Source organism: Bos grunniens, chromosome 2 (assembly GCF_055505025.1).
Source record: "Bos grunniens cultivar Pamir isolate PY7600 chromosome 2, Bosgru_T2T1.0, whole genome shotgun sequence".
NCBI lineage: Eukaryota > Metazoa > Chordata > Mammalia > Artiodactyla > Bovidae > Bos > Bos grunniens.
The window spans coordinates 112,838,937-112,858,459 of record NC_141166.1 but is presented as its reverse complement, the minus strand read 5'-3'; the positions used below and the strand labels follow the sequence as shown (position 1 = coordinate 112,858,459).

At 40.2% G+C, this 19,523-nt stretch overlaps 1 protein-coding gene across 9 annotated transcripts in view; it reads right to left on the bottom strand.

Annotated features, from left to right (window-relative positions):
- Positions 1–17,135, bottom strand: part of PDK1 (pyruvate dehydrogenase kinase 1) — a 39,882-nt gene extending 22,747 nt beyond the window's left edge. Inside the window, exons 1-9 of one of the 9 annotated variants that reach the window (XR_015147777.1) lie at positions 16,770–17,135; positions 14,861–15,002; positions 11,460–11,531; positions 6,822–7,006; positions 6,425–6,520; positions 5,341–5,418; positions 4,545–4,685; positions 3,815–3,942; positions 1,634–1,732 (exon numbers count right to left, since the gene is read on the bottom strand). Coding sequence is in view for 5 of the 9 variants with exons in the window: in XM_086358389.1 (XP_086214515.1) it covers positions 1,634–1,732; positions 3,551–3,627; positions 5,341–5,418; positions 6,425–6,520; positions 6,822–7,006; positions 11,460–11,531; positions 14,861–15,002; positions 16,770–16,971 (951 nt within the window). In the remaining 4 variants the exon portion in view is untranslated. Of the gene's footprint in view, positions 1–1,633; positions 1,733–3,550; positions 3,628–3,814; positions 3,943–4,481; positions 4,686–4,750; positions 5,419–6,424; positions 6,521–6,821; positions 7,007–10,864; positions 10,964–11,459; positions 11,532–14,860; positions 15,003–16,769 lie in introns of those variants that run through there. The other 8 variants (XR_015147790.1, XR_015147783.1, XM_086358389.1 and 5 more) reach the window with 8 other exon arrangements.
- Positions 17,136–19,523: the final 2,388 nt, after the last annotated feature.

Genomic DNA, 19,523 nt, shown 5'->3' with positions numbered 1-19,523 from the left:
ACACTTAAAAAAAAATACCATGAAATATTAGAATTAGAATGGCTATCATCTAATAGAATGGCTATAATCAAAAAGACTGACAATAACAAATGTTGGTAAGGATGTGGAAATATTGCTACCTTCACTCATTACTGATGGAAATGTAAAATGGTACAGTCACTTTTAAAATGAGTTTGGTATTCCTCAGAAGTTAAACAGAGTTACCTATAGACAATTCAGCTTTTAGGTATATACATAAGAGACCCGAAAACCAATGTTCACTTATACACAAATGGCAGCATTATTTATAAAACAACAACAAAAAAAAATGAATGGCTACATGCTATAACATTATATTGAGTGAAAGAAGTCAGTCACAAAAGACTACATATTGTATGACTGAATTTTTATGAAGTGTCCAAAATAGGGAAGTCCATACACAGAAAGTGGATTAGTGGTTGCCAAAGGGTGGGGAGAGGGAGTAATGAGGAGTGACTGTTAAAGAGCACTGGTTTTTTTCTTGGGATTGAGAAAAATGTTCTGAAATTAAACAGTGGTATGGGTACACAACCTTGTGAACACACTAAAAACCACTGAATTGTGTATTTAAAAAAAAACACTAGATATCTTCAAAGTCTCTGAAAGATGATTATTTCTAGTCTGGAATTCCACGTATGGACTTAAATACTGGGAAAATGGCAACTGAGGCTAGGCAACTGAGAGGGGAGATGCTCTAAGAGAGCTAACTCCTAAGCTACCATAACCAAAAGCCAATATTTGCTGTTAAAAAAATTTTAATTTCATAAACAGCAATATTAGACAATGTCTTTCAACTACAGCAATATGAAAAGAAACAACAAAAAGACTGTCTCTGAGTAGTGACCTACAAGTGGCAAGGAACTGACATATTTCATTTTCATCTCTCTGCATTTATTAATTCAATACAAAATTTTAAATGATTATTTAAAAAAGAGAAACATCATCATACTCTAAGAAACTGAGCTATCTAAGAAAAATGTAGTAGAAAAGGCTTGGGACTAGAGTCAATGAACATGAATTTAAACAAACTCAGGGAGATTATGGAGGATAAAGGAGCCTGGCGTGCAGGAGTCCATGGCATCACAAAGAGTTGGACGACTCAGAAACTTAACAGGGGTCAAAGGACTGACATCCTGTCCTGTGTCATTTATTGGCTATTTAATAATGAGCTAATCACTGTGTCTAGTTTCTGTAAAATTGAGAATAAAATTACCTTTGCCCCTTACTGAAGAGCTGTTAGGAAAATCAAATGAAACACTTAAAAGCAGATTTTAAAACATTGTTTAAAAAGGAGAAATTATGTACTATCTACATAATACTGTAAATACCCAAATATTTTAGATTTTACTTATCAAAGTAGATATCAAACTAGACAGACATGATTCTACAAAACTGTCTGTCTCCAGGGTTTACTTTAACCTGAATCATCTGGATGAAGGGTCAGAACAGAAACGGACTCACGGGAAAATTTCATAACCTGCCAGATAAATGAAACGATGTGCTTATTATCTAGAAGGAACAGGATTTCTTTCTTTCTAAGAATAAATTATGTCTTCTGGAAAACATGTACATGTCTGTACATTAGTTTTTAAAAATTTAAAAAAACAGCACTTACCTTCACAGTCAAATCCTCTTTACCCAGTGTGACATGGACCTGAATAGGCGGATAAACACCTTTGTCAGCATGATGCTCCATCGTTGCTCTCATTGCATTCTGAAATACATAAGGGTTATGTTAAAGATACAACTTTAAAGAAGGAGAGAAATTAAGTACAATTTTCAAGTATATATGCACTCCTTGATATTTTTAAAAATTTTAATGAAAACATGCCTAAGAATTGTAATTCATAACTAAACTTAAAGAACTACTTCTAAAAAATAAGTCAGTTTTGGAGGACTTGGTAGGTAAAAATCCCAACTAAATTCTGAATATTTTCTAAAATCAGAATCTCAACATTTTTAACTAGCTTTATATGAAAGCAGAAAATTCTACCCAAATATTTTTATAATTTGGGAGACAATGGGCAAATCTTATTTTTGAAAACAGTCTCATCTCTATTTTAAAGAACCATTTTAATTGTCATAAACTGCTGTCATAATTGCATAAATTAAGAAAAAGCGATTTTTTTCATTTAGTACTAATAGCAAGTCTTATTATGATGTAGAAATAAATCTAATTTACTACTAATTGGAAACCAGAATATTTATTTACACAGTAAAACAGTTTTGACCAATTTCTAAAGGACACAGGGTACACGATGTCAACAGAGCATAAGCACTAAGCAATAACACGACATGTAGCGTTGAAGCAGGAACTGCCAAGACTAGATACAGTTTAAAAGGCAAAAGGCTGGACTGCACTTGGAGTGTGTAGCCCTGGAACACCAATCAGGACAGAGTCTCCCAAGGAAGAGATTCTGTCATCTCTACCGAAGGCCGTTTAAGATCAGGTTTCAGATGGAAGCCATTATTACTGATATGATATAAAGTCTGTTACATAATATGGTAATGTTTCTTTTATTAAGCATCATAGGGAATGAGATCTTTAGGTGACTGAAATTTCAAGGAAAAAATTACTTTTAATCCTTTAAGTGCAAATCGTTTATTCATTTAACCACTTTGGTAGAAAGATTTTTGTAAAATATTAGATACATTCTTGCTGTCTTAGAACCAAGACCATTTTTCAATCTTTGTTATTCTAAGACAGTCAGCCAGTTTTTCTATGTTTCAGTGTATTTTTCTTTTTTCATGATCAGGCTGAAGGCCACCTCATCTCTCTTCCACCTGCTCCTGGCTGAAGACATGGTAACCACACTGAGAGAGACTACAGGCTTGATGTGGGGTAATATTTTCAGCCCCATGGACCCATACTCCTCATCACACACTTTCCTGTCTACCAGCAACTGTCTTTGGTATGGTGCTGAGAAAAAAATGTACTCTCAACATTACGAGCACAATTGTATTTAGTTTTCAAATTTTGTTTTAAAGAGCAAATATAACAGCAGAAGTCACATAAGTCAATGTAAGTGACTTTCTCCAAAAAAATGCATACAACAATGTGTATGACAGTGGGACTGTGGTCCTTTAGGGGTGGAGAATCATTCTTCTAAACATTTTGCTTTGTAAAAATACAAATAAAATTGTATCAAACACGTATAACGTGCTGCCATTGTATAAGACATTTAGGATATTATTCTCAATCTTTGTAATAACCTGGATAATAATAATATCCTTGTTTGACAGAGGAGGAAACTGAGGCTTGGGGTTGAGAGACTTGCACAAGGTCACACACATCTTAGGTGGCAGAACTGGAATTCAAATCCAGGTCTTTCTGAGCCCCAGGTCTGAGCTTACCACTACACTGAGGGCATCAGTGTTGACCAACAGCTTATCTGCACTGATGTGCCATGAAACACCAAAGGGCATCTTTTAATGAAACTGAGGAAAACCTGGTAGAGTATTTAAACTTTCAAAGCAGATTCCTAACCTTAGGAAAGGACTGATAAAGGTGATGTAATACTATGTTACAAACCTTGAAAAGTTCAAACACCATGTGATAGAGGTGGGATGGTACATAAACCACTTGTATTGGCTGTCCTGGTGATTTTGCTACAGAGCAGAAGAGAAAAATATGAAAGTACAGAGAGATGTGCTTAAAGCATTTTAAAGAATATATTGTGTAGTGCTGAAAAGAAAACATTTACTATGGAGGATAGTACTACTGGGGGGAGAAGGGCTACACCAGTTTTTTACTGTATCTGTGTTTGAATGCCAGGCTCACACAATTTATACCTGCCTGTGACAACATGAGTCCTGCAGTCACTCTTGCAATCCTGCATAACCATCTACCAACCCATCTTCCCATTCTTGTCTATGATGGTTGAGTCTGTTTAAGACACTCAGTCTTACGGTCAGAATTTTTTCCTTCCAAAAAGAAGTGTTAAAGTCTTTAAATTCCATGGTCCAACTCACATAAATACATTGTTTCTTTAAAAAGCCATTTTTTAATTGTTTCACCCAGGTGGGATGCTTTGTTTTATTCTGGGCATTTCTGTGCATATAGACTCAAATAAAAACTTTGAGCTAGTATTGACTTATCAAGGGCCACTAATTCTACATTCAAACATGTAAGAGGAGCCTAGCTGGGGGTAGAGAACAGATAATAAGCAAACCAGAACTTTCAGTAAAGGAGTAAGAGTCGCCATACCTCAGAATTCTCATTCAGCCAATAAGCTGGACTCTCCAATGAATAAACTGGCTCTGGGAAACACAGATGGTACATCTGGAAACTTCCCACAGCAGTTCAGGTTCCCAAACTGTCACTTGCGCCTTGTGGTTCTTATTCACTGAATGTACTATTATGGCTTTAGAAAAACCAGGCAACTCTATTTTCAATGGGGCAACTTCTTCCACTGCCCTCCCACTCTAAGGTCCAGAATACAACTCAGCAGAAGCCTATTTAATTTTATGCTTCTTACAGGGTCATTCTAACTGAGGTAATGTCTCCCTCTGTCAAACTACCCTACCTCCAGGGAAGACAGAGAGAGACTCATCAATCTCCTTCCGAGGCATCTAAACCTTTTGTGTCCAAAAGAAGACCATCAGAGATAATCAGAGTCTCCAACAGATGGACATCTTTCTTTCTTCTTTCACATCTCCAGTCTTTACTTCCTCGACAATAAAAAATTGGTTTGAAACTCAGGAAGTAGAAATCTTAAAGGGTAAACCTTACATTCAGTTCAGTCGCTCAGTCGCGTCCGACTCTTCGCGACCCCATGAAGTACATATAAAAGTCAGATGTAATTTTCTTGAAAGCATTAGTCGCTCAGTCGTGTCTGACTCTTTGCGACCCCATGGACTGTAGCCCACCAGGCTCAGGCTCCTCTGTCCATGGAATTCTCCAGGCAAGACTACTGGAGTGGGTAAGCCATTCCCTTCTCCAAGGGGTCTTCCCGACCCAGGGATCAAACCCAGGTCTCCTGCATTGCAGGCAGATTCTTTACCATCTGAGCCACCAGAGGAGGATCACTTTTTTCTGTGACTAACCAGGAAATAAAAAATATGCAAAGAATCAATATTATCAATTAAAATAATGAAAATGGGAAAGAAAAAGGCAAAATGTCTTTCAGAAAAAATCCAACTAAATTAAAAAATATACATATATACGTACACACACATAAATACAAATATTTTTAACATGATTTCTCTCCCTCAGCTTTCATATCCAATAAACAAGTTGTTTTATATTAAAACAAATCTAACTTATCATTCCTTCTCAGGTAATCATAACACTAATCATTTAGGAAAAGGCATCAGGCTTACCATTTAGTTCTTCAAGTTCTAGTTCGGGAGAGTTAATATAATACAAATCACACAGACGCCTAGCATTTTCATAGCCATCTAGTGTGAATCAAAACAAAAAAGTCATTAAATAAATTTACTTCTGCTTCATGAAGATGGCAATAATATATAAACAAATGAAATTTTAAAGCTTTCTAGAGAAAAAAATATACTTTAACAATCTTAGTTTGGGGACGGTCTTTTTAAAGTATGACATGACAAAGCCTAAGGCCGTATAAAGCAAAAAGTGACAGATATGATTACCAAAAAATTTTCAAATATCTGTATGGAAAAAGAAACCATAAACAAAGTAAAAAGAAAACCAGCAGATTGAAGAAAATATTTACAATACATGTAAATAAAATTTAGAGTTGGTAAGGGTTTAGGGAATACTCACTTTCATTCATTGTTTGATACATTTTTGGAGTTATAAAATTTTAAATACATTTAAAATTTTTTTAATTCTAGAAACCCTGCCTTCTAAAATACTAGCAAAAGTCAGCACATATATAAGGATGTCTACTGTAATATTGTTGGTGATAGAAACAACAGAAATATGCATCAATAGGAGTACGGATTAATACAGTCTGATACATCCCTAACAGTCATTCAAAGACCTGGTGTATACCCACGTGTACTACACATGGCACGATGTTTGTAAATTTATAGAAAAACATACACAAACTACCCCATGTTCCAAAAACAGCAATGTAAGACCAACAATTATGTGCGTGCACAAGCATATATGGTTCAAACAGAAAAAGCTGTGGCAAGATACAAGCCAAACTATTATGAATTATGGCTTCAATATAGGGAATTAGAAAGGAGGGAATAAGGAAATATTTTGAAGTCAAATAGATACTCTCATAATATCTTCACCTTTTGCCTAATAAAGCACGGCATCAACAAAACATTCATCCTATACATAGTGCACAATTAGCATTATAAAGGCATTTTCAAACCTATGCATGGGTTATATCATTTTATCTCATGATTCAAATAACTGTTTTAATAGCACTCAACAGTTCTGAATTGGCATTCTTCCTGAAAGGAGAAACGCATTTACCTTTAATAACTTCAACCACACTGCAGTTGGGATTTATACTTCCGACGTGTTTCCGATGAGATAGGCTTCCTTTGCCTTTTCCACCAAATAATAAAGCTATAAAAAATTAAAAAACAAATAAAATACGCTAAAATACATAATGCCGCTGTCTGGATTTCAATACTGTTTCTCTAATTGGTATCAAACAGTAGAACAAGTATTTTCCTTAAAACATAAACATTCTACATAACGTTAAACATAAATTTAAAAACCTCCTTTCAATGGCAGTCTATTTGCTTTCCTTAATACAAAAAAAAAGTAAAAGTAAATATTCTCCCTAAAAGGAAGTTTTCTAAATAAATGTAAAATGTACCAACACAGATTATTTAGCTTCTTCTCTTGACTTCCAGACACTTACAGTGCTGATTAAGTAACATTCTAATTGAAATTCGACTCATGTAGAAACGATCCAAAAAATATTGAACATTCTGGCTGGTGACAGGATCCACCCCGAAGCTCTCCTTGTATTCAACCACACCTTCAGCCATTGTGGGTATCACGTCATTGTGTCGGTTCCTGATCCGTATCACAGTGTCTGTAAAGCTAAACAAACCTGTCTGTCAAAACAGCCAAATATTTTGGCAAGTGAATGTGATACTAAAATGTAAATTTAGCCAATTATACTAGACAAGAAATGCCTAATTCAGTAAAAGAAGCATCAAGGCATGTTTTCTTACACTTATTTAAGTATATTTCAGATAATAAAATATACCATCTCTATAGAGATGTTAGTTCAGTTCAGTTGCTCAGTCGTGTCCGACTCTTTGTGACCCCGTGAATTACAGCATGCCAGGCCTCCCTGTCCATCACCACCTCCCAGAGCTCACGAAAATTCATGTCTATCGAGTCGGTGATGCCATCCAGCCATCTCATCCTCTGGCGTCCCCTTCTCCTCCTGCCCCCAATCCCTCCCAGCATCAGGGTCTTTTCCAATGAATCAACTCTTCGCATGAGGTGGCCAAAGTACTGGAGTTTCAGCTTCAGCATCAGTCCTTCCAATGAACACCCGGGACTGATCTCCTTTAGGATGGACTGGTTGGATCTCCTTGCAGTCCAAGGGACTCTCAAGAGTCTTCTCCAACACCACAGTTCAAAAGCATCAATTCTTCGGTGCTCAGCCTCCTTCACAGTCCAACTCTCACATCCATACATGACCACAGGAAAAACCATAGCCTTGACCAGACAGACCTTTGTTGGCAAAGTAATATCTCTGCTTTTGAATATGCTATCTAGGTTGGTTGTAACTTTCCTTCCAAGGAGTAAGCGTCTTTTCATTTCATGGCTGCAGTCACCATCTACAGTGATTTTGGAGCCCAGAAAAATAAAGTCTGACACTGTTTCCACTGTTTCCCCATCTATTTCCCATGAAGTGATGGGACCGGATGCCATGATCTTCGTTTTCTGAATGTTGAGCTTTAAGCCAACTTTTTCACTCTCCTCTTTCACTTTCATCAAGAGGCTTTTGAGTTCCTCTTCATTTTCTGCCATAAGGGTGGTGTCATCTGCATATCTGAGGTTATTGATATTTCTCCAGGCAATCTTGATTCCAGCTTGTGCTTCCTCCAGTCCAGCGTTTCTCATGATGTACTCTGCGTAGAAGTTAAATAAGCAGGGTGACAATATACAGCCTTGACAAACTCCTTTTCCTATTTGGAACCAATCTGTTGTTCCATGTCCAGTTCTAATTGTTGCTTCCTGACCTGCATATAGGTTTCTCAAGAGGCAGGTCAGGTGGTCTGGTATTCCCATTTCTTTCAGAATTTTCCATAGTTTATTGTGATCCACACAGTCAAAGGCTTTGGCATAGTCAATAAAGCAGAAATAGGTATTTTTCTGGAACTCTCTTGCTTTTTCTATGATCCAGCAGATATTGGCAATTTGATCTCTGGTTCCTCTGCCTTTTCTAAAACCAGCTTGAACATCTGGAAGTTCACGGTTCACATATTGCTGAAGCCTGGCTTGGAGAATTTTGAGCATTACTTTACTAGCATGTGAGATGAGTGCAATTGTGTGGTAGTTTGAGCATTCTTTGGCATTGCCTTTCTTTGGGATTGAAATGAAAACTGACCTTTCCCAGTCCCGCGGTCACTGCTGAGTTTTCCAAATTTGCTGGCATATTGAGTATGCACTTTCATAGCATCATCTTTCAGGATTTGGAATAGCTCAACTGGAATTCCATCACCTCCACTAGCTTTGTTCGTAGTGATGCTTTCTAAGGCCCACTTGACTTCACATTCCAGGATGTCTGGCTCTAGGTCAGTGATCACACCATCGTGATTATCTGGGTCATGAAGATCTTTCTTGTACAGTTCTTCTGTGTATTCTTGCCACCTCTTCTTAATATCTTCTGCTTCTGTTAGGTCCATACCATTTCTGTCTTTTATCGAGCCCATCTTTGCATGAAATGTTCCCTCAGTATCTCTAATTTTCTTGAAAAGATCTCTAGTCTTTCCCATTCTGTTGTTTTCCTCTATTTCTTTGCATTGATCTCTGAGGAAGGCTTTCTTATCTCTCCTTGCTATTTTTTGGAACTGTGCATTCCGATGCTTATATCTTTCTTTTTCTCCTTTGCTTTTCGCTTCTCTTCTTTTCACAGCTATTTGTAAGGCCTCCTCAGACAGTCATTTTGCTTTTTTGCATTTCTTTTCCATGGGGATGTTAAGAAACTCCAAAACAAAAAAAAAACTTGTAAAATGTAATTATGTTCTTGGAACTCCTAAAAGTAAGGCTGCCACAAAACACAATCCTACAAATGTGAAGGGTTTTCTTTAACTATCATCAACTAAGATTATTTCAACACCTGCTATGAGGATGGGATCCAGGCACAGCCAGCATAAGAGAAGACAGAGCACTTGCTTCTAGAGAACACATGCTCTGTAAGGAATGAAGATGAATGAGCCAATAAAGGCTATGTGTTTTGGAACCATTTCCCAGGTTCAAGAGAGAAAGGGCCACTAACAAAAGTAGAAAGGAATTCTAATTCCATTCTATGAGTTTAAAAACATGGGAGAAAAAAAGGTGAATGTGTGTTCATAGAAAAATCTTCAAGCCATCCAGCTTTTCTATTTCTGTCATTTGAAGACACTACTGCATGGCTTTGCCAACAGACATCCGTCTAGTCAAAACTATGGTTTTTCCAGTAGTCATGTATGGATGTGAGACCTGGACCATAAAGAAAGCTGAGCGCTGAAGAACTGATGCTTTTGAACTGTGGTGTTGGAGAAGACTCTTGAGAGAGTCCCTTGGACTGCAAGGATATCTGGCCAGTCCATCCTAAAGGAAATCAGTCCTGACTATTCTTTGGAAGGACTGATGCTAAAGCTGAAGCTCCAATACTTTGGCCACCTGATGCAAAGAAATAACTCACTGGAAAAGACCCTGATGCTGGGAAAGACTGAAGACAGGAAGAGAAGGGGATGACAGAGGATAAGATGGTTGGATGGCATCACTGACTCAATGGACGTGAGTTTGAGCAAGCTCTGGGAGTTGGTGATAAACAGAGAAGCCTGGTGTGCTGCAGTCCATGGAGTCACAAAGAGTCGGACACAACCCAGTGACTAAAGTGCACTGAACTGCATGGCTAATTTAAAGAAGTAAATAAAAGAGGAAAGAAGTCTTAGTTGTGAAGTAACAAAATCTACCTTGTAATACAGCCATCAGAACTCACACTTCCAAATGACTGCTTCCTCATTCAAAGTCTTCAGAGACATCATCTTGACTACTATTAACCTATTCCAATGATGCTCTCATTGCTCAAAATATTTTTGGAATTCCTAGTTTATGATTAGTTTTAAAACCAAACTGTTAATCCAAAATACAAACAACAAACTCCTTGAAAACAATTCATCATTTCTAGTTACTTCTTAATCATTTATTTCACATCTCTCTTTTTTTGTCAAAACCAAAGCAGTATTATTTTGCCTGGCTGCTCACGATATTTTTTTAAAATTCAGGTCTGAATGACTATTTTCCGAAGGTTTTTCAGCATAAGGTTTACTTTTAAGTTAGACTGGATGGGTCTAAATCCATTTGCTGTCCATGTGAGCCTAATGCTATTTTAAGACTTTTTGTCCACAGATAGCATCTCTTTTTGCACAGATAGTATTATTTCAGTAGAGTCATTTTAAAGAGTAAGTGACATCATTTGTGTAAATTTTGCTGCATACCTACGCAAATTCTTGGTGTTATTTTCAAACCAAAATCATGTTTAAAAAGTGAAATGTTGCTACCACCTTTAAAGACAGTAAAAAAAAAAAATGTGTAATGGACTTGGAGGACAACAACAGAAACAGTCTTTAAGTTCTGAGTAACATTCACTGGAATAAGCAGGTAACTTGCCTTAGGGGATTACGAGGTTTATTAGTCCTGGTATGTTGATTATTAATAGGTCACATTACTTACATTGTCTCGCAGACCACAGTTCATAAACTAGAGACAAGTTTCTGTCTTGCAGGCCTTCAGTGTTTGTTGAAGGTTTAGTTTCCAATCTTTCAAAATTAGGAAATCTAACTTAAAAAACAAAAATAACTAGACTTGCAGCTTTTCTTATACCCACCCCCCAACACACACACACATATCATATGATCTGGGCAGTGTTTCTGCTCGGCAATGGTCAGTAGAGCTGAAAGGCTGTCCTTTAGAAGCAAGTGCTCATTACCAAGTCTTTACCAGTCTCCTACCATCCAAGTGGCCCTGAGACCACATCAACATCAGATCACCAGATTTGAACTGCATCTTTCTTTACACTAGAGTGAAGAGAAACATGAAGTTCTTCTTATGCCCAGTCCAATTTCTGAATTTATGTTACCTGGCTGGCTGTATGGACTGTGACAAGAAACATATACCATCATATGTTCTAAAGCAGTGAAAAACCAAAAGTTAATCAATTTCCCTAAAATGATCCAATAGCAATACATTTACATTTTTATATGATGTTCAAAGAGTATATGATGATGTTTTATATGATGTTCAAATAAGGCAAAACAACTGTACTTACTCATAAATAGTTTTAGCATCTTCAGCACTTTTGTCCTTAAACTCAAGAAGCTCTTGAAGACTCTGGATATACCTAAAATGTAAATCAACCCCTTGTAAGACTGTTCTTTTACATTTTGAAAGTCTAATATTGTGAAAATGATCAAGAGGCATTTTAAACATTTCTTTACTGTTAATTAATTTTTAGCAAACTATGGTTGAAGTGGGATTTGTATACCCATTCACATTCAAGCAAAGTCCCTGCCAGTAATTAGAAGGTACCTTTTCTCCTAAAAGCTTAGGTTAAATTTGATTTAAGAATTTCCTACTTTTTTTAAAGTTCTCTACTCAAAGTAGTTTTTATATTTCTTAAAATTACCACTGTACATCACAGTATAAATATACTGATGGTCACGGGAACTGAGTCTGTCACCAACAATTATGTGATCTTGGGCAAATGACTTTAACTTGTCTTAGTCTCAGTAAAATGTGGAGGCCAGCTTACCCTGGTCTAAGAATCAAATTTAAATGTCTTTGTTTTAAAACCTTAATTTTAGATGGTACGTCCAGTCAGCAGATGCTTATTGAAAGTCTACAGTCTAACACATGGTTCTTCTAAACAATTGAACAAAAACACAAAAGTCATGAAAATGCACATTTTTAATTTATCTAAAAATACGATGGAGCAAATCACCTGGTAAAGGAGCAAAATGAAGAAAGTCAAATCCTCTCTGAAGGTCATGCAGCAGAGCACAATGGCAGTGGAGGGCCAGAGCCAAAACACCTATCATTCAATGACCTTCTTTAGTGTAGGGTCTGCTTTGGCCGGACCTTCAGCTGCCATATTTTAGTAGACATCCAGGGGCAGTGAAAGTGTTTTAAAAATCTGCAAATCCCCATGTTGGTTTGGAAAGTTGTTTCTGACAAACAATATGCCCTACAGCATGCCAAGGCATTCCAAAGTCTAGTGATTCTGAGTCTACTGTCGTGACTTAACCCTTACTCTTCACTGGCAAGAACAATTATGCTTTTATTCAGAAGATACTGAAACCAAGCAGGACCTTGTGGGGCTCCTGGGCACAGAAGCCTTTCCATGTCTCCCATTTCATATTTGTAGGGAATAGATTCCAGTTTCCATGACCTTCCTTGAGGTCCAAAGGGCAGGTTCAAACAGGAGCTAATCAGGGAAGAGAGAGAATGCAGAGACAAGGGAGAAGCGGCCAAGAGACAACAGTGCAGACCTGGAGTCAGTCTGGTTTCCCCTCAAGAGATACACATCTCCGAATTCTTTTACAGCACTAACACGCACAACAAAGGAAAGATATTAGCATTTTTCATTCCAGAAGGTTTGATAATCTCAAGAAGCACATCAGGAGACCACCTGAGGCCAGATTAAAGGCCTGCATGTACACTGATCATTATCAGCAACCTCTTCCTTGAACCACTGCTATAAAACTCTTCACCAAACATCCCTGGGTTGGGACACAGTTTTTCAGGGCAAGATCCTGCTGTGTCCTCCTTTGCCTGGCAAAGCAATAAAGCTATTCTTTTCTACTTCACCTAAAACTGGCTTCAAGGTTCAATTCAGCACCAGTGAACAGAGGCAGAGTTTTCGGCATTAAATTGTCAACATCTACAATGTGTTAGGCACCGATATTTAAAAAATGTAACATATTCTACTTTTAATGATTTTTTTTTTTAAAAAGGAATAAACCTCCATAGAAAATTATCTGTTCTCCCTGCATCAGAGTTCCTAAACAAATGTCTCTTACTTAAACCACATTTCTAACTATTTCATTTTTGGACTGGAGAGTATCGGATTATCAATTATGGAGCAGTCATGTTTCTTTCACTTATTTTAAAAAGTTGACATTATATCAGCTTCTCCCATAATTATATTGGTTACAACAGGAAAGCTAGGATCTCCATAAATCATAATTGGGAAATGCCTTGCAACATTTAAGACTCTTTCCATTTAAGACTGAACTCTGGCAAACTCTTTTGTTTGAAATGTATAGTGGTTAACAGAGTAACACTTTTAATAACATTAACAAGAAAGGCTGCATACAGGTGGCCACATATGCATGCACACCCTTAATAGCTCCACTGTCATTTTTAGAAGAGAGATCATAGTTTCTACACAATTCTAATAACTTCTGCTGCTGCTGCTGCTAAGTCGCTTCAGTCGTGTCCGACTCTGTGAGACCCCATAGACGGGAGCCCACCAGGCTCTGCCGTCCCTGGGATTCTCCAGGCAAGAACACTGGAGTGGGTTGCCATTGCCTTCTCCATTGTGTGAAAGTGAAAAGTAAAAGTGAAGTCGCTCAGTCTCGTCCAACTTGTAGCAACCCCATGTACTGCAGCCTACCAGGCTCCCCCATCCATGGGATTTTCTAGGCAAGAGTACTGGAGTGGCTTGCCACTAATAACTTCTAATTGTTTTTAAATGATAGAATAAATATTTTAACTTCTGTGACTTATAAAGATATACTTCAATAAGATAAATTTAGTTTATAAAAAAATGTATACCCTTTAACACATTTTATTAATCTGACTTCAACATAAAGCAGTTGCTGCTAAGCTGCTGCTAAGTTGCTTCAGTCGTGTCCGACTCTGTGCGACCCCATAGATGGCAGCCCACCAGGCTCTGCCGTCCCTGGGATTCTCCAGGCAAGAACACTGGAGTGGGTTGCCATTTCCTTCTCCAATGCATGAAAGTGAAAAGTGAAAGTGAAGTCGCTCAGTCCTGTCTGACTCTTAGCGACCCCATGGACTGCAGCCCACCAGGCTCCTCCGTCCATGGGACTTCCCAGGCAAGAGTACTGGCTGCTGCTGCTGCTAAGTCACTTCAGTTGTGTCCGACTCTGTGTGACCCATAGACGGCAGCCCACCAGGCTCTCCCGTCCCTGGGACTCTACAGGCAAGAACATTGGAGTGGGTTGCCATTTCCTTCTCCAATGCACTGGAGTGGGGTGCCATTGCCTTCTCTGACAAACAAATCTGAGTTTGAATCCCAGCTTTACCATGAATGTTTTTGCCTTAGGCAAAGGACTTAATCTGTAGGTACCTCCATTTCTTCATCTGTAAAACGGATGCCTACTGGGCAAGGTTATTGAAGGGATTAAAGGTAACTATCAACTTATGGTAGATATTTTTATTACATTATAAAATAACATCCTTGGAGATTTAATAACACAAATCTTAAATATAGTGTCTGTATTTCTGTGCATTTGATTGTTTTTTCAAAACCAAAAGGTAGTACAGTCCAGGATTCAGGTTGAAGCCCAGATACACCCCAACAAAGGAGGAGGAATGCTGCTACTACCTTGAGACACCACTGCAGAGTAAAAAAGTACTTGCTTTAACTCTGGGTAAAGTCTACAACACTACTCAAATTGCAAACACAAGAACAGTGAATCTTACCAGCTCTGTACCAACTGAACTGACGGTGTCCTGAGAAGATTATCTGGAAGAAGACTTATTTCTTTCATTATATTTGCCAATCTCACAGGCAACTCTTGCCGTAGAAACATAAATGAGGTCTTTTCACAAGCATTCACAGATCCTGAAACCAAATACAGTGTGAACAGCAGTAAGTGGAAGCCATAAGGCAGAGAGAAACACACAGTTATTTGTCAAGTGATATCATCACCATAACGACAAGGCAAGAAGAGGAGCAAGGGACAAGACAGTCCAGTCTCTAGGGCTGTGCGACATTCTGAACCACCTTCCAACCACACTGTAGAGCATCAGTGAGGTTATTTTCCTGTCTCCATTATTCACATCTCCCATCTTAGAACGAAGACAACCTAGGCAAGTCTGAGCAAGGCGCAGTCTGATTAACGTAGGACCTGTAAAAAGCCTATCCTATATAACCTGTTGCTATCGTTTTAAAAACTTGTTTCCTAACTTTAGGTTTATAAGAAAAACCTGTCTAAGAAGCAGTGGAAATTCTGACATGTTCACGAGAAGATTCACTGAGTCCAGGTAGAACCACTATACTAACTGCCATACGCGAAGAGTAAATGAAGAGTAGTCTTTCCGGCAACAGAAAGCAAAAGCTGCCAATGCCTGCTCTGCGATCATCTTCAAGCTTCTCCCCCAGTAGGTTGTATTTAATTGTCTGATTCCTGGAAAGCAATCTGCTCCTTCCTCCACTCCTACTCAAGATGCTAAGCAGAACAGCTGTAGAATCGCGTTTGGCAAGCAGTTCCATTTAAAGTCAAACTAAAAAGTCATGTTATTTCAGTGATGCATTTTAAACTCACTGATTTGCTCTTTTAGCAAGAGACAACCATAGCAAAAACGAGATTGTCAATAGGAATAATCGTATTAAAAGAAAACATTTTCTTGTGGAAGTTTAATGGCATAGTTGGGAAAGAGGTCAAATTCAACCTCTTAATAACACTACAGTCATTTTAAGGTAAAAACAAAAACGAAGAGCTTTGAACCAAACAAAATCGACACTGTAAACCACAAGTTTAAGATTAAGTGGCTAACTACGCTGCTATCTTTCAAGCCACTAGTGATCCGTTGGTGACCAAACCGCACTCACAATGCAGAAGATAACTCTTGTCTATTTGAAATTTTGACTTGACTAGTTTTCCCATTTCATCTTAGCGCCCTGCTATGATAAGTTAAAGTTAAATGCCTGACTTTGCAATTCCTCTGCATCTTTTCTAGAGAAAACCAGGAAGCACTCATTTGAGAAAGAGGAAAGTGGAGAGTCACTTCGGTAAACAAACCCCACAGCATACTGTACCCATGCACTTTACACGTGCTGCGGACTCTTGTTGACGAAATGAATTGTACGGTTGGTGGAAACTCTTAAGCCAGTGGCAAGGAAAACATTCTATGAAACACCGGGCCAGTCAGAACCTGCTTCCCCTATCAGCACGCCACTTTTATGTAATCATCATATGCAAAACCAAGCATTTATCAGCACTCTGCAGAATCTGAACGCGACTCCCGGAGGTGTCAGCACACTCGCCTCTCACTCGGGCTGGCCTCTTCCGAAAGGGCCTGGCTGCGAGCGCGGAGGTGCACACGTGCGCTGAAAAGAGCTCGGAGCCCGGGCTTGTTTTTCAACAATACACGGGAAAAAGGCACACTCTCCCAGTTATCTCTCTGGGGCGCGGACGCCTGCACCTGAGCAGAGGGATCCGTCCGCGAGGGACGGAGGAGGAGCCCGAAACGCCGGAGGAGAGACGTTGAGGAAGGGGGCGCGCCGGAGACGTAAGGGCACCCGCGCGGGCCGGGCCCGGCCCGGGTTAGCGGCCGCAGATCCCGGCTAGGGTTGCGCAGGAAGGCCCAAAGCCCGGGCCCTACTCACCGAAGTCCAGGAACTGCTTCATGGAGAGCGGGGATGGCGAGAAGCGCGCGTAGAAGTCCACTTGGCCGGGAACGCCGCGTTCGGGCGCCGGGCCGGAGCCCGAGTCCGAGGTGAGGCTGCGGCTGACGCTAGGGCCGGCGGCGCGCAGCCCGGGGCCCGGGCCGGCCGAGGTGGCTACGCGAAGCAGCCGCGCTAGCCTCATGTCGAGCCGCGCCGGAGGAGCCGGAGCCCCGGGCGCCAGGTCGCCGCTCCGCCGCTCGGCCGGGTGGTACGTGAGGGACGTGGCGGCCTCGGGGGCGGGGAGCGGCTGTCACCGCCGCGGCCACCGCCCCCCTTGCTGGAGCCCGGCCCTCCGCGCCGCTGGGCGGGGCCTGGGGAGGAGAAGGAGGCGGGGACCGCGTGCGGACCGCCCCCGAGCCAAAGTCCCGCCCCCCGCGCCCCGGGGCGGGGCCGAAAGAGCGGGAGGGCAGGGTTTCGCGTGGACGCCGGGCAGCTACGAGCCTCTCCTGGTGTGGCGCGCACAGTCACAGCCCTTTGGAAACAAAGCCCACTTTCCTGCTTCCTCAGGTCTCCTGTCCTCCGCCGAAAACCTCTAGCACAGGATCGACATCCGCTTCCAGGCACCACAGTGTCTTGCTTAGAGCGTGTTCCAGAAACGCTCCAAAAAACAAGCCCATATTTTACGGAGGAGCAAACTGAGACCCTCAAAATTTTCAGAGCAGACCCTTGCCAAACAGTGATACATAAGAACACATGGTGAGCACTATAGAGTGTGGCCCTAAATAATACCGCAACGACTCCCGTCCCAAGAGAAGAGAATTGACGGCTCAACTTGAAGCTTTGTCTACTGTCATTCTTGGCCTAGACAGCACTGTATATAAAGGCTCCCACAACTCCGACTGCCCTTCTCTTTAACTGTCTTAGCGTCACAGTTTGATTGCTCCAACCTTTGTAGTTTCCAAATAGTGAATATAAGACTAGAGAATTTCTAATTTCGATTTAATCTTTCAGAGCTGCAAAGGGTGTCTACAGTGAAAGTCACCACTGTCCCTTCTCGCCACTGCTCCTTCTACATATATCTAATCCCAGTGGTTTGTTATGTCTTAGATGCCAACAAAATTACTTTTCCTTGGGTGTGTAGTTTAATTTAAAATATATATTTTATATATTATACAATTTTAAGATTTTATATATATGTGTATGTATATACATAAATATTTACAGCAGTTATTGGTCTAGAAGAACAGTTCTATTCTCCATATTCGGATCTTGGATTGTATAAAAATGTATGTGTAAAGAATGAGATGAATGTCTTTTTAGGGTGTATTAGTGTTACTAACAGAGAAGGCAATGGCAACCCACTCCAGTACTCTTGCCTGGAAAATCCCACGGGCAGAGGAGCCTGATAGGCTGCAGTCCATGGGGTCGCACAGAGTCGCACACAACTGAAATGACTTAGCGGCAGTAGCAGTGTTACTAAACTGCATTCATTTGCCCAGCATGCAGCATGCCACACTCTGAGATGCCAAGGTTTGCAGGGGAAAGGTTTATAAGTCATGAGGCAGCCAAGAGAGGAGAAGGAAGACCAAATCTTAAATTCACCTTCCCTAAGAGAAAAAGCTTGGGATATTTATGGGACAAAGAAGTTGGGTGACCTGAGGCCTGGGGAAAGGTGATTGGAGATAAGAAAAAGGTTAAGAAAATGGCAGGGTGGTATCATCTAAGGGTGGAGTGTTTGGCCTTCTGATGTCAAGAGGTTCTCCATCCAGCACTTCAGCAGGCCCAGCTGAATGGTTGGTGGTCTCAACTGATCTGAACTGGGCAAGACTAGCTCCATGTTCCTGAAAAACAACTTTTGAAGCCATTACTATAGTGATCCACCCATCAGAGGTACTGCCTCTAGAGGACAGCTAAAGGAGTCTTATGATTGTCTAAGCTACCTGATGAAGGGTGTGCAGTGTGCAGGAACAGTTAAGGCAAGTTTCATCAGTGAAGTTACTGATATTACTGATTAAGCAAAAGTTATAGTTTAAGGGATCAAACTGATGACTGCCCTCAGTTTCATTAGTCCCACAGGTTTAGCTCGAAGAAAAACACTGACCACCTTTACAGGTGTAGGTAGTTGAGGGTTGGGGTAGAAGCAGCACTTAAACATATTTTCCAAAAGTGGTGCCTCTAAGAGTTCTTTCAGATATCTGTTAACCTGGTTGTTGTTACCATTTTGGTAAAAATTTCTTAGAGGAAGCAGTATGAACATAAGACTATGAGATAGGTAGAGAAAGTCGGAGAAGACAATGGCACCCCACTCCAGTACTCTTGCCTGGAAAATCCCATGGACGGAGGAGCCTGGTAGGCTGCAGTCCATGGGGTCACTAAGAGTCGGACGTGACTGAGCGACTTCACTTTCACTTTTCACTTTCATGCATTGGAGAAGGAAATGGCAACCCACTCCAGTGTTCTTGCCTGGAGAATCCCAGGGATGGCGGAGCCTGGTGGGCTGCCGTCCATGGGGTCGCACAGAGTTGGACACGACTGAAGTGACTTAGCAGCAGCAGAGAAAGTGATCAAATCTTTTTTATATATTTGCTGTCCTACCAGCCATACTCTGTACCCTCCAAATGTGGCCTTCCTTCATCTATACTATGAATATTTGTTGAAAGCACATTATGTAAAGTCCACCATCGTCGAAGTTTTACACATATCTTCAAATATTAGACAGCCTGCTCCATAAAGGAAGGATTATGTTTGCTCTGA